At 38.7% G+C, this 14,959-nt stretch overlaps 1 protein-coding gene across 14 annotated transcripts in view; it reads right to left on the reverse strand.

Annotated features, from left to right (window-relative positions):
• Nucleotides 1–14,959, reverse strand: part of atp2b2 (ATPase plasma membrane Ca2+ transporting 2) — a 352,745-nt gene that overhangs the window by 177,363 nt on the left and 160,423 nt on the right. For all 14 annotated transcript variants that reach the window (XR_010002645.1, XR_010002644.1, XM_062970002.1 and 11 more), the window contains exon 3: nucleotides 13,293–13,490. Coding sequence is in view for 12 of the 14 variants with exons in the window: in XM_062970002.1 (XP_062826072.1) it covers nucleotides 13,293–13,490 (198 nt within the window). In the remaining 2 variants the exon portion in view is untranslated. The remainder of the gene's footprint in view (nucleotides 1–13,292; nucleotides 13,491–14,959) is intronic.

A 14,959-nucleotide genomic window follows, 5' to 3' on the forward strand; every position in this document is an offset into this window, starting at 1 on the left:
GGGAGAGGGTGCCCGCCACGGGAGGCGTGGCCAGCCCTTCTTCCCGCCGCGGGCACCCTGTCCCAGCTAAGCCGCAGTGCACGCCCGCTGCAGCTTGGCTGGGAGAGGGTGCCCGCCGAGGGAGGCATGGCCAGCCCCGCTTCCCGCTGTGGGGGGCGGGGTCAGGGCGCCCGCACACAGCATAGGAGGCGGGGCCAGGTATGGCCCCGCCTCCCACGCTGCCCCACGCTGCGGTGTCCCGCGGCGCGGTGGGGGGGGCGCAAAAATTTTTTTGCGTACCACTGAAGATTCCCTTGGGCCGGTCCTGTATACAGGACAAACAAATACATAATACAAAAGTGTGGAACCCCATCCAAGGCAGGTAACATACCCAATTTCCAGACTTGAGCATTACCAATCAATCCAGCCTCTATCTTACTAAGACTCAGGGCGCTTCCAGATATGATGTAAGTATGAAGTGAGGGTTTAAGTCCCCACAAGGCCCCCAAAACCCAGGCTTTCCTGGGGAGGATTGCTGCTACATGCTATCCTGATAACAATTGGGATGGCATGCAGCCACCCCAAAGCCCCCAAAGGAACCCCTTAAAAGTTTCTAAAACTTATTTGGCCACTATTATGTTCCTCCTCACACCCTCCTGGCGCGAGGAAATGACGCACCAGGAGACCCCGAAAGGGGGGAGGGAACGAGGAGGAAAATTGGGGCTGAGGGGGAGAGGTTGGGTGCCATCCTGACCTTTGGGCTCCAGGAGCTACCCAGGCTACCCAGAAGTGAGGCTACCCACACGTCCAATACCCTATTAGACCCAAGCCTTTCAGGAAGGCCTGAATCTAATGAGTTATTTAATTAATTTGGAATAACTGTGGTTATTCAAAATTAATTCATTTTTGCTGCAGGCGTCATCTGATCCCGTATATTTGGTCTATCTGGATGGGTGCTCAGGCCCCTTCTACACTACCATATAAAATCCAGATTATCTGTTTTGAATTGGATTATATGGCAGTATAGACTCATATATTCCAATTCAAAGCAAATAATGTGGATCATTTGCTTTGATAATCTGGATTATATGGCAGTGTAGGAGGGACCTCAGTTTTAGTTCATTGGCCCACAACTAATCTATTAAATAGCATCCAAGCACAGCATTCTGACAGGACCCAAACTACTAACAACCTCACCCACCAGCTTCAGAAATATGCTAAACAACACAGAGGACTGAGTACCGCAAAGCTACACTCTAGAAAAGGGGTTGGAAGTAACATGGTGGTTAATGATATCAAAACGTGCCAAGCAATCTAGTAGGAGAAGAAAGATAGCACTCCTGTTGCTCATTCAGAGAAGGCAATCAAAATCAGAGGACTAAGCTGTTTTGGAACCAGGCCCTGGCTTGAAACCAGTGACTGAAATGAGTCCAGACACTGTTTCCTCCAATGTTCCCCAACTTTATGTTGGAGCACTGTGTCCCCAGTGGGGACATGACCAATAGGAGTGAAATTCCCACATACCTTTGGGTTTAGGATGAACTACAGTTAGGATGAACTAAGGTAGGATGAACTACAGCTGTCCTTCTGAAATTATAAAACATTTACTTACCCCTGGATTTATCCAATTATTGCCTCTCTTCCTGGTTTTTCCAGGTTTTTAAAAAGCATTATTGAGGACAGATGAGAAAGTATCCAGCCATTTCTTCAATATTTTGGAAAGCAGGATTGTTGCAGATGGTGTGAAAGACCCATATGAATGCATTAAGTGATATATTTTGGCTCATTTGCATGTAGTAGTTTATAGTTACAAGTCACTTAACTTACCAGTATTGATTACAGTATATTGCTGAGTGAATTAAATTGTTGTGACCATATGAATCAAACTTATTTAGTAATGCTTGTAGCATTAGCACGGAATTGTCTGCTACAATTGAACTGTATTTAAAATAGCATGTAATCTACTTATGGATTTATGAATAGCATCAGACAAATCAACCATCACAATAAGTTTATTTATTGCTGTCTTTTAAAAGGGAGCTATTATATGATACATCTAACACACATGAATGCTTACTGAAAATGGAAGTATTAATATACATATAATTAAAGTTTTTAATTAAAGGAACTGATGGCATTTGAGGAATAAATCAATTTAATTTAACTACTATTTTTGCATTAGCTGAATCATTTTGGCTGATGTAAAACAATCTATAGGATGTTTTCTTTGAAAACTTTTGAAAGAATTGTATTTAAGACAAGTCTGCAGGAAAAATAAAATGTTACCAGCAATTCCAAATTAATGTATGAGAATAAAGGAAAAGACAGGTATTTATTTTGTGAGTCCAGAAAAAAACAGATGATGTATCTCAATATTAAAACGTACAGTATTTAAATTATGGTAACTATTTAACCAGAAGTTCACCCTAAAATGAAAGACTCTTATTTAAAAAATTAAACAAGTAACCAATCTTTCCCTCTCTTCATTTTTTTAAAAGCACACAGCTGAAGCAAAATAGCATCACAACAAATGAGGATGATTTTGCCTATGAAGTGGCATAAATTAAGGGTTCTCTATCAACCTCCAGCATTTTCTCTCCCTCTTTTTCTGATGGCTTTTATCATTGAAATTTGGTGAATTTTCTTTTTAAATATTCCTTGGCACTGAAAACCAATTTGGTGTAGTGATTTGAGTGTTGAGCCCTGACACCTAAATGAGCTATCAAAAATTTAAAAACCATCTAAAAACCTATCTCTTCCGGTAGCCAGTTTTTAATCATGAATTTTAAACTCATGTCTTTTGTTTAATTTCTATTGTGTGTACTTTAATATATATTTTATAGAAATATGATTTAACATGTATCTTTTATAGAAATACATTTTAAGATGTGTATTTGTGGTATTTTTACAATGTGTACTGTATGTGTTTTAATTATTCCGCAACCTGTCACAAGTAGAGGTGGGTAAGAAATAAAATAATAATAATAATAATAATAATAATAATAATAATAATAATAATAATAATAAATATTTATTATTATTATTATTATTATTATTATTATTATTATTATTTTATTGTATGACACATCAAACAAGATAGATATGCTGGATTTCGTTTCACAATATCACAAGTCGAACATTTCCCAAGTGTCTAGGACTGTGTGATGTATTTTCAGATGATGCGCGCAGATCCCAGTAGGGTGGCCTTTTGCAGTTGACCCATCGTAATTTTGTCAATGTCATTATTATTATCATTATTATTATTTATACCCCATCATTCAACAAAAATGGCCCCCAGAATGGCTTACACATTAACTTGTCAGTTCCCCTCTCTCAGGATCACAATGTAAAAAGACAGAAAACACAAAGAAAAAAGGATGGCAGTCGGAAGGAGAATTAAGTCTAGCAAATGCTGGCTGCCCTGAGTCCCCTCAGGTGAGAAGGTCAGGATATAAATGCTGGAAATAAGTTCTTTCTGGAGCAATGAACTAATTTAATTGCCCATATATAAATATAATATTCCATGAAGAGATCCAGGATATCTCAAAATATTTACAGGTTTGATAAGAAAGAGTGTCTTGACATGGTTGGAAAAAATGTCAGCAGCTGGGGTTGTATCATTCCTGCACAAAAGTGAAAAGACCAGCAATTGTTCTACTTTTCTTCTGCTAATTTCCATTGGAGTATTTTATGGAAAAAACATATTTTCTGTAAAATAGTTTATTTCACAAATACTGCATTTTGTGGGAAACGTTCACAACATATCATTTTTTATTTATTTACCCTATTTATTTATCCTATTTCTCTACTTCGAAGGGGACTCAAGGCAGCTTACATATGGCAATTGTTCCATGCCTCAAATAAATACAAAATATTAAGCTTAAAATAAACTTAATTAAAATTAATACATATTAAACATTTTAAACACATTACATTCAATATTAAAATCACACCATCCAAAAATTGTAGTCTAAGGCCGTTATTTGCATATATTTCAAATCTATTATTGCACTGTACTATTCTCATTGCAAAATAACTAAAGTGAAAAATCACAAAAAAACATGCTAAAATACTGTGTAGTTAGCTCTCCTTATTGACTGTGTTTAGGGGCACCCACAAAAGTGAAAAACCACAAAATTTAAAAGTTGCCATTATTTTACCTGAGAGAGTACTACTCTAGGAATGGCTAGGTTCTCCAGTATGACTCTATGGTTAATGTCTGCTGGACATTGACTATAGAGTTGCTCTGGAGGAGCTAGAGATTCCTAGGAAGGTGTTTTCTCTAGGAATCTCTATGTTCTCTAGCATGACTCTAGGATCAACCTTTGGTGAAATTGACCATAGGGTTGCACTGGAGGATTCAGAGATTTTATGAGAAAACATTTTAATCAAATCTGCAAATGATCAGATTTCTAAAAGTCAAAGCCACAAATGTGGAGGGCCAACTGTAATTCAATTTTTACCCAGTAGAAGGAAAACTTTTTAAGTTTCATTGTGACATGCAAGAATGAAATCAGTGATCATTGCAGGTTTACTGCAAGAATCAATTTTACAGTTTGAAATTGGAAGCATTTTTCCACATATTAAATGTTCCGGCTTATGCACTGTACTAATTATATGTTATCATTTTGTGCCTTCAAGTGGATTCCAGCTTATGGTGACCCTATCACAAGGCTTTTATCTGCAAGATTTGTCCAGACATGTTTGCCATGGCCTTCTGTTTAGGCTGAAAGATGTGACTTGCTCAAGATCACCCAATGGGCTTCCACTGCTAAGTGTGGTACCTAATTACAATCTCCTGGAGTCCTACGCAGCATGCAAATGACAATGCCACACTGACTTAACAGCAAAAAATGTACATTGGCTTAAAGTACCTGAAAGAAAAGTCCAGTTCCAACTGTTCTGAGTTTTTCTAATTTGGACAATTGCCATGAAAAGGGAGGCAAAGAACTACACTTTTCTTTGCCAGCTCTGCTTTAACCTGATCTGTGCTTGTGTATCTAAGAATAACTGCTGGCAGAACTGTTTCCCAAGCTACACCCCCTCATTATGTTTCAGGTTATCACTAAAAAAAAGAAAAAAAGAATACTGTTTGATTTCAACAAAGCTAAAAAAAAAGGAAGAGAAATGTCACTATAATGGGAGTCAGAAATGCTCTGAAAGCATGCTGTGCCATCCTACTATTATTCTAGTTTAACAAAAGACGCCACATCCAGAATGCACAAGGAAGTTGAAGTATACAGTACACCACTTTGGTCCAGACTATACTTCAAGAGATTAACCTACACGCCAGTGATAACAGTAGCATCAAACGCAGAAACTCTGGGAGGCGTAGGCAGAGGCATTAAGGATTTCTTATTACCAAATTTCTTATTCAAGCCCTGGCATGGAACTGAATGGAAATCCAGATCGCACCTGCTCAGGTCTAATAAGAAAAAAGCAATTAAACCTGTTGGCTTTTGATGCCTCACATCTTCCGCACACAACCACCACACAGAAACTCTCATTACTGGATTCAAACCATAGAGAGAGTTACATCAAAGCAGCTCCGATGGCACTATTGTCCTAATTTTGGTAGTGTCACGTCAGGGACCCATTACAGCATTCTCATGAGTCACAGCAGAGAAAATCCTGCTTTCAGATTTCACATTTTCCAGGACTTCAATGAATGCTATTCTTGTCCACTCAACTGTGATCAATGGAATTGACTCTTACATATCTGGGACTCTATTTTAGGGGGCTCCATACTGCAAGTATAGAAGTTGAAGTATATGGATATAGGTGGGCAGTGATCACTGACTACTTTCAATACAGAAACTACAAGGGCTGTAATTCAGTGTTAGGCAGATGACTTCATGACTTCCACATCCAAAATAAGTTTAAAAGCTTTCATGTAGCAGGGCTGAGCATAGAATCATAGAATCATAGAATAGTAGAGTTGGAAGAGACCTCAAGGGCCATCTAGTCCAACCCCCCACTAAGAAGCAGGAAATCGCATTCAAAGCACCCCCGACAGATGGCCATCCAGCCTCTGCTTAAAAGCCTCCAAAGAAGGAGCCTCCACCACGGCCCGGGGGAGAGAGTTCCACTGGTGAACAGCCCTCACAGTGAGGAAGTTCTTCCTGATGTTCAGGTGGAATCTCCTTTCCTGTAGTTTGAAGCCATTGTTCCGTGTCCTAGTCTGCAGGGCAGCAGAAAATAAGCTTGCTCCCTCCTCCCTATGACTTCCCCTCACATATTTGTACATGGCTATCATGTCTCCTCTCAGCCTTCTCTTCTGCAGGCTAAACATGCCCAGCTCTTTAAGCCTCTCCTCATAGGGCTTGTTCTCCAGACCCTTAATCATTTTAGTTGCCCTCCTCTGGACGCTTTCCAGCTTGTCAGCATCTCCCTTCATCTGCGGTGCCCAAAACTGGACACAGTATTCCAGGTGTGGTCTGACCAAGGCAGAATAGAGGGGGAGCATGACTTCCCTGGATCTAGACGTTATTCCCCTATTGATGCAGGCCAAAATCCCATTGGCTTTTTTAGCTGCCGCATCACATTGTAGGCTCATGTTTAACTTGTTGTCCACGAGGACTCCAAGATCTTTTTCGCACACACTGCTGTCAAGCCAGGCGTCCCCCATTCTGTATCTTTGATTTCCATTTTTTCTGCCGAAGTGAAGTATCTTGCATTTGTCCCTGTTGAACTTCATTTTGTTAGTTTCGGCCCATCTCTCTAGTCTGTCAAGATCATTTTGAATTCTGCTCCTGTCTTCTGGAGTGTTAGCTATCCCTCCGAGTTTGGTGTCATCTGCAAACTTGATGATCGTGCCTTCTAACCCTTCGTCTAAGTCGTTAATAAAGATGTTGAACAGAACCGGGCCCAGGACGGAGCCCTGCGGCACTCCACTTGTCACTTCTTTCCATGATGAAGACGACGCATTGGTGAGCACCCTTTGGGTTCGTTCGCTTAGCCAATTACAGATCCACCTAACCGTAGTTTTGTCTAGCCCACATTTTACTAGTTTGTTTGCCAGAAGGTCGTGGGGGACTTTGTCGAAGGCCTTACTGAAATCTAGATATGCTACATCCACGGCATTCTCTGTATCGACCCAACTCGTAACTCTATCGAAAAAAGAGATCAGATTAGTCTGGCATGACTTGTTTTTGGTAAATCCGTGTTGACTATTAGCAATGACCGCATTTGTTTCTAAGTGTTTGCAGACCACTTCCTTAATGATCTTTTCCAGAATCTTGCCTGGTATTGATGTGAGGCTGACCGGACGGTAATTGTTTGGGTCGTTCTTTTTTCCCTTCTTGAAGATAGGGACCACATTCGCCCTCCTCCAATCTGCTGGGACTTCTCCTGTTCTCCAAGAACTCTCGAAGATGATTGCCAGTGGTTCTGAAATAACTTCCGCTAGTTCCTTCAATACTCTTGGATGTAGCTGATCTGGCCCTGGGGACTTGAATTCGTTTAGAGTGGCCAGGTGTTCCTGGACAACTTGTTTCCCTATTTGGGGTTGGATTTCCCCCAATCCTTCGTCCATTCCATGTTGCTGCATTGGGTCTCTTCTGAGTCTTCAGAGAGCTACTGTTTGGCAGAGACAACTTCATCTCTAAATATAATTTTTATTTCTTCCTCTACACAACATATTATAGCTAGGATGCAAATAACCAACAGATTCAGTATGATCTGTTATATGCACAGGTCAACTGTAATATGTTTTTCTCTGTACTCTAATAAATATTACTGAATTTTGCAATGGTAACTCATAAATATGAATAATATCAAAATTCCATACAAGTTTTAAATACTGTTTTGAGACTACAATTAATTTAACTCATATTTAACACTTTAAGCTTTACTGGAACCTATTTATTCAATTATGTTGGAAGTTGCTTTGCATTTTAAATCTGAAAGAAATTCAGGATACAAAATAAAGTAAATGTTTTTCTCACATATAAAACATAGGAAATTTAAACTATCTTCCAGAAATATCCCCACCTTCTACAGGGGTGGGATGCACAGTCCCGTGAGATATGAGACTATGCTGATGGTGGCAGTGCTGAGAAGCCAGATTCAAAACACCAAAGTGGGCAGCAGCAGTACCAGGGGCAGGGAAGATGTTGACACTGGCTGAGAATATCTTAAAGACTATGGCAATAGCACCATAGCTAACATATGTGCGTTCTGCAGAGGAGAAGATACTTTGAAAACTAGAAATTCCCTTGCTATATTTGTAAGCAAGAAGGACACTAGAAATCAATGGTGTCTCTGGCTATGTAATCCCACAAGCCTCAACCCAATGCCTTCAATTAGAAATGGACCAGTGAACACCACACCAAGCAATGCCCTGGCAAGGAGTGCAAAGATACTTTGAAAACTAGAAATTCCCTTGCTAAGAGAAAGAACCAGCAACAAAACCCTAACCCTTTCTCCAAACTCCTCTGTGGGAACAGCCAGACTGGGCCCCTTCACCCTCTCTCTCCCTCAAGAGGCTTGCTTGCTCTGCGCTTGCAGACCACCACCCTCTCCACGCAAAGCCCAGCCCAGAATGGTTCGCCCGGGCTACACCACGGGCTTTTATGGCAATCTTCTACGTGGACGCAGAGGACCCTTGCCCTCACCTTTGTGTCCATCGTGGAAGCTTCTGATTGCCTGGGGAGCGGCAGCCATGTTAGGCTGCACGAAGCTCCCATTCAAGGTAGGTTGCAGAAACAATTTTTTTTAAAAAAATATTAAAAAATTTTTTTTTGGGGGGGGGGATTAACGAAACATTAAGAGACGATTAGAGAATGGGCCAACAATGGTTCAAATTACATTACTGGTTGCGCTGTGAGACAATGTCTCAGAATGTGTATCAAAAAGCGAGAACAATCCGAAATAAATCCGATATACGATTCTAAACAATTTTTTGACATGTCTAGTGTACACATGTAGACATGGGTATGGAACCAACTTCTATAAGCATATTGTATCTGGGCTCAAAACTTAACAACCTATGTAACTGATTTCCAAAACTAGAGTTTCGGGTTTTTTTGGGGTTTTTTTAAACGTGATTTGGAAACTGGGGAGGATGCTAAATAATTTATATTTAATTGTCAGGAAAAGGGATTATAGACAATCATACCTGAAAATATTCAGGTAAATTGGAAATTTGAGTTGCAATTGAAACACACAGAGAGAGCCCTAGACACTGCCATGGCTGTCAAATATATAATGCCTACACATCAACTACCCACTGCATTCAATTGCCCAATTATAATATGCTTTAAAATATGTTTACTCACATTGAAACTTTGGCCAAAGAAAGTTTTTAAAGTGTAATATTTGCAAACAACATATTCTGTCTTTCCTGCTGAAAGGCTTAATTGCCCTCTATATAGCAGCAACCTGTTTTGGTCTTCAACTCCTAGAAATCCTAACAGCTGGTAAACCGGCTAGGATTTCTGGGAGTTGTAGGCCAAAACACCTGGGGACCCACAGGTTGAGAACCACTGCTGTAACCCATAAGGCAGTCTTCTGTTCAATTCCCACATAATGAAATGAAGATCAATTGCCAATCTGACTTCCTTCTTTACATGGAATGGCCAGAGGCACAATCTTACCCTTCACCTTAATCAGCAAAACGTCTTAGGACAGGTTGGAAAAGTTTTTCTAATACAATGTAGAGCTTCTTTCAGCCAATTTGTTTTCCATCTGTTCTGCCAGATTACCAAGATATGTAACAATCTAGGACTGACAACCTTTTCTCCCCAAACAGTTCAGGAAACTCGGTGTGCAAATATATCAAGGAATTTCTAATGTGAAACAATTTTACAGAAAGTATCAAAAGTCAGTTTGAGGGTTATTGGTCATTTATGGTGCAATCCTATACAGATCTCCTCATATGTAAGTTTTGCCGAATGGGATTGGCATACATATGTAAGGATGGTGTGGAAAGATTGGCCGCTTACAAGAAACGTTGCCCAGGGGACGCCCGACTGAATTTACTTAATCTTCGGGGAGGTTCTTTCCTTGTCCCCCCAAAAATACAAATAAAATGTGGCAAAACAAACACTTTAAAATATATTTCAGTGGGTTAATTTATTAGGGTGGTGGGAAAGGCTTTTACAGTTCTCATGTTAAATGTTGTTTTTTTTTCACAGTTCCCAACACATAAGCTGTCAACTGCAAAGTGCAATAGTTTCCCATGGGAAATAAAATATCATAACCCAGCAAAAAGGCAAAAAAAGAATGCATTTCCAGCACTCAATTGAAATGTTATGAGCGCAAATATTCTAAGTTTCACGTTTAATACCAAGGGTTTAAAAACAGGAAAAAAGTTCATTTGCAACTATTGAAACCTGCAGAATATCACAGCTTGATACTCTGCAGCTGTTTGTTTGCTTAAGAAAATTAATTCTGAATCATTTCTCACTTAAGAGTCTAAAGCTACAACTTTTCTGAAGTTAGATTCTATGTATTATTGTGAGCAGGCTAGTAATGTTTCTGAAAACTCATCTTTATAAATGGGAAAGGAGGCAACTAAATTTTATAAATATGTGTTCTTTATATATCAAATATCAATTTATCACATACTTGGAAAAGTGAAAAGAGCAAAAAGGGCTTTCAAAATACAGTCAGTATTAAAATATGAAGCAATGACAGTGATATATACATATACATATATTTGTGTGTGTGTGTGTGTGTGTGTCACTATCATTGTTTCATATTTTAATACTGACTGTATTTTGAAAACATATACAGTAGAGTCTCACTTATCCAAGCTTCACTTATCCAAGTTTCTGGATTATCCAAGCCATTTTTGTAGTCAATGTTTCCAATATAACATGATATTTTGGTGCTAGATTCGTAAATACAGTAATTACAACATAACATTACGGTGTATTGAACTGCTTTTTCTGTCAATTTTTTTGTGAAACATGATGCTTTTGTGTTTAATTTGTAAAATCATAACCTAATTTGATGTTTAATAGGCTTTTCCTTAATCCCTCCTTATTATCCAAGATATTCGCTTATCCAAGCTTCTGCCGGCCCGTTTAGCTTGGATAAGTGAGACTCTACTGTATATAATTCACCCACTAAGGAGTTTGTGTCAGTTCACACTCCATATATGATGAAGACATGTAGAGACACATTGGGCTAAATCTAAGATTGTAAAGGAAGGCATAACACAACTCTGGTAACACAATTCTCTCTATTAACTCAAACTGATCTGGGGGTCCATTAAGTCTCTAGAATAGATTTTGGAAACATCCGAAGGTATAAAACGCAATTCTGAATGTATGAATTAACATGATAGGATTAGGCCACAGAATTGTTGGAGAGTGGTCCATGGTCAAGTGGTCCATGGTCAAGTGGTCCCTAGCCAAAAAAAGGTTGGTAACCACTAGCCTAGAAGATGAGTGCGTAATAAGGCTAAAATCTATTGAAAGGAGGGGATTACCATATAAAAGCTGGACAATGTATCCATATCCATTGGTGCCTGGCCTGTGACTTTTGTGGCATGGCTCAAAATATTGTGCAACCGATAATAGCAGTCACAGAAACTGGCCCCAATGTTATGAGGAGAACCCATCTGCCTTCCTTGTAAATGCACTGTGCTTTCTAAGTGTGAACTCTGTATGTGGACTCTGTAGGGTAAGCACTATAACAGAGAAAGGAAATTATCTCAATGCATCTTCTCTCTATCATAAGGGATTGTCCTGTCAAATTTAATCATATTTATGTGTATATGTTCTTGAATTGTTCTAGAATAAATATATAATAAGAAAAAAACTACTGCAACTCTCCAAACACCCCAATTGCAGGTATACTAAAAATAAACATAAACTCTGGAGTAGAAATCAGAGTTTGCTAAGATCTATTAATGATACATTGGGGTGGAGTGACATTTCAATAGCAAAAGTTTGCATGATAGGATGGAATACACACACACACACACACACAGTAGAGTCTCACTTATCCAACATAAACAGGCCGGCAGAACGTTGGATAAGCGAATATGTTGGATAATAAGGGATTAAGGAAAAGCCTATTAAACATCAAATTAGGTTATGATTTTACAAATTAAGCACCAAAACATTATATTATACAACAAATTTGACAGAAAAAGTAGTTCAATACACAGTAATGCTATGTAGTAATTACTGTATTTATGAATTTAGCACCAAAATATCACGATGTTTTGAAAACATTGACTACAAAAATGCATTGGATAATCCAGAGCGTTGGATAAGTGAGTTTTGGGTAAGTGAGACTCTACTGTGTGTGTGTGTGTGTATGAGAGAGAGAGAGTTGGAAGAGCTGGCAAGGGCTATCTAATCCAACCTCTTGCCATGTTGGAATATACAATACAGCACTTCTAAAAATGGCCATCCAACCTCTGCTTCAAGATCTACACAGATGGAGTTCACCCCCACCAAGGCAATCTATTCCAGTGCCAACAGTTCTTAACATCAATAAATTCTTCCTAATATTTAGCTGTTATTTCTTTTCTTATAATTTTAATCCACTACTTTATACTATAGTCTTTGCAGTAGAAAACAAGCTCATATAATCATAGAGGTAAAAACAGACCACAAGGGGTATCCAGTCCAACTTGCTGCTATGAAGGAAAATACAGGAAAATACACTCCATTCTTCTACATTTTAAAGATAATGAAAACATGACATTTCTTCCATCTTCACTTCCTCAATTGTTCCTTATAAAGCATGGTTTCAGACCTTTGATAATCCTGGTTGCCCTTCTCTGCACACATTTCAGTTTGTCAATATCCTTAATATCTTTGAAAATCTATCATTCCCCACCATTAGCTATGCTGGTTAGGAATGCTGGAAGTTCCAGTCCAACAAAATTGGACATCCGTCCACCTCCACTCCCAATTTCCTACCCCTGCTTTTCATATCCAGCTTCAGTACACACCTGCACAAAACATTTGGCAGAGAGCTCTTTGAGCCAAGGTTAGGATTATACTTGTGGATATTTTGAATATATGGCTTTGACATTATAATTTGAAATTGGGACAGGTGATAAAGCACTAAGAGAAAAATCAAGTCATACATGCTAGTCAAACATCAAGTCAAATGAAATATTCGGGGGGAGGGGGAGATAAACAGGAGAAGAGAGAATTTAGAATCCAAGACATGATTTTCTGAGAAATTTAAACATATTTATTTATTTATTTATTTCTCACATTTATATCCCGCCCTTCTCACCCAAAGGGACTCAGGGCAGCTTACAACAGTGGCAACAATTAGATGCCCATACAAACCAATATAAAACATACGACATCAGAGTTAGTATTAAAAAGTAATATTACCTTCATTTCCCTCTCCAGGTGGATGATAAAATGAGAGTCCAAGAGATATGATGGCTGCGATTTCCAAGATGATAAGAGTCACATCCTGTAATGCTTCCCAGACTAACTGTATGAAAGTTTTTGGCTTCTTTGGAGGTATAAAGTTTTTCCCAAAAATTAGCTTTCTTTTATCTAAGTCAGCAGCAGTGCCAGGCAATCCTAAAAATAAATGAAACATAAATGGTTTAAGGTGACACTCCAGTTAGCTAACAATCAGGTTAATTGCATTTTCAAAGATAGTATTTATGACACATTAAACTCCCAATTGTTATTATTTTTATTTGACAAGATAAGGTTCAGCAAATATAATACAAATACATATTTTTGTTTATATAATTTTTTGTGAATATATTTCCTTGACAACTATTTGTCCAATGGTGCTGCAAATTTTTTAAAAATTGCTAAAATACAAAAAGTGTTGATAGGGAAAATGCAGTAATATTAATAAATAATTTGAAGTACATATTATGTATTTAATGTTCACATAAAATACTAGGAAACAAAAGTGATTAAGTTATGAGTAACAAAAATTATTAACTGAGAATGTTAGCGACATGAAGAGAATTCAAAACACCATGGATTATAAATTACTTCCAATAACAAATAAAGTGTTGCATCCAGTAATGCCTTTGTACTAAGAGAGAGCTTTTCCAGTTGGATAATAATAATAATAAATAATAAGTTTATTTATATCCCACCTCCATCTCCCCCGAAGGGGACTCGGGGCGGCTTACAGCAAAATCAGATACAAAACAATGATAAAATAAAATAAACAATGATAAAATAAAAACCAATAATAATATATACACAGCAGCCGAAAAAACACAACGCGGTATTAAAACATCGAATTAAAAACAATAAGGTTGCAATAGCGGATAAGGAAGGTGCACATTATGAGTTACAAATTTTAAATAGATAAAGTGCAATAGATTCATTTAAGATCACATTGGGAAGAGAGGAGCCTTGAAATAATATCAAGTAATCAGGAAAAGAGCGACTAGTACAAAAGGTTGAGGAGTATAATTGTAATTATGATGGGGATGGGCGATCTTAGCCAAAGGCCTGGGTGAAAAGCCAGGTTTTCAGGCTCTTCCGAAATGCCATCAAGGTGGGGGCTTGCCTGATCTCCCTAGGCAACGAGTTCCAGAGCCGGGAGGCCACTACAGAGAAGGCCCTCTCTCTTGTCCCCACCAACCGTACTTGTGACGCTGGCGGAAGCGAGAGGAGGGCCAAACTTATTGACAAACTGAAAGTCTTGGCTTTCACCAGTTCCTCCCACCTACTGCAGCCCACAATACCACGCTGCTGCAAGTGGGTCTCTCAGTTCCCAGGAGCCACATGAGGGGCCCAGGCGCTACATGGTTGGTGTGAACTGGTGAAAAAGCAAATCAAAGGGCTTTCCAGTATTGTGGCAGTTTAGTTCCTTTATTTATTATTAAGGATTTATGTATCACCTTCTAAACATGTGATAGGGCATGTAATATCCAGTTCTCATCTACCAGTCCTATCAATTATGTCAGTAATATTATCGCATGTGGAAATAAGGTTTTGTGTCTGAAAGAGAACTGAACCTGTCCCAGAATAATTACCTCCAGTTTGAGTGATCCAGAGATCACACAGTGGATGAA

This window comes from Anolis carolinensis, chromosome 2 (assembly GCF_035594765.1).
Source record: "Anolis carolinensis isolate JA03-04 chromosome 2, rAnoCar3.1.pri, whole genome shotgun sequence".
In the NCBI taxonomy this organism is placed as follows: Eukaryota; Metazoa; Chordata; class Lepidosauria; order Squamata; family Dactyloidae; genus Anolis; species Anolis carolinensis.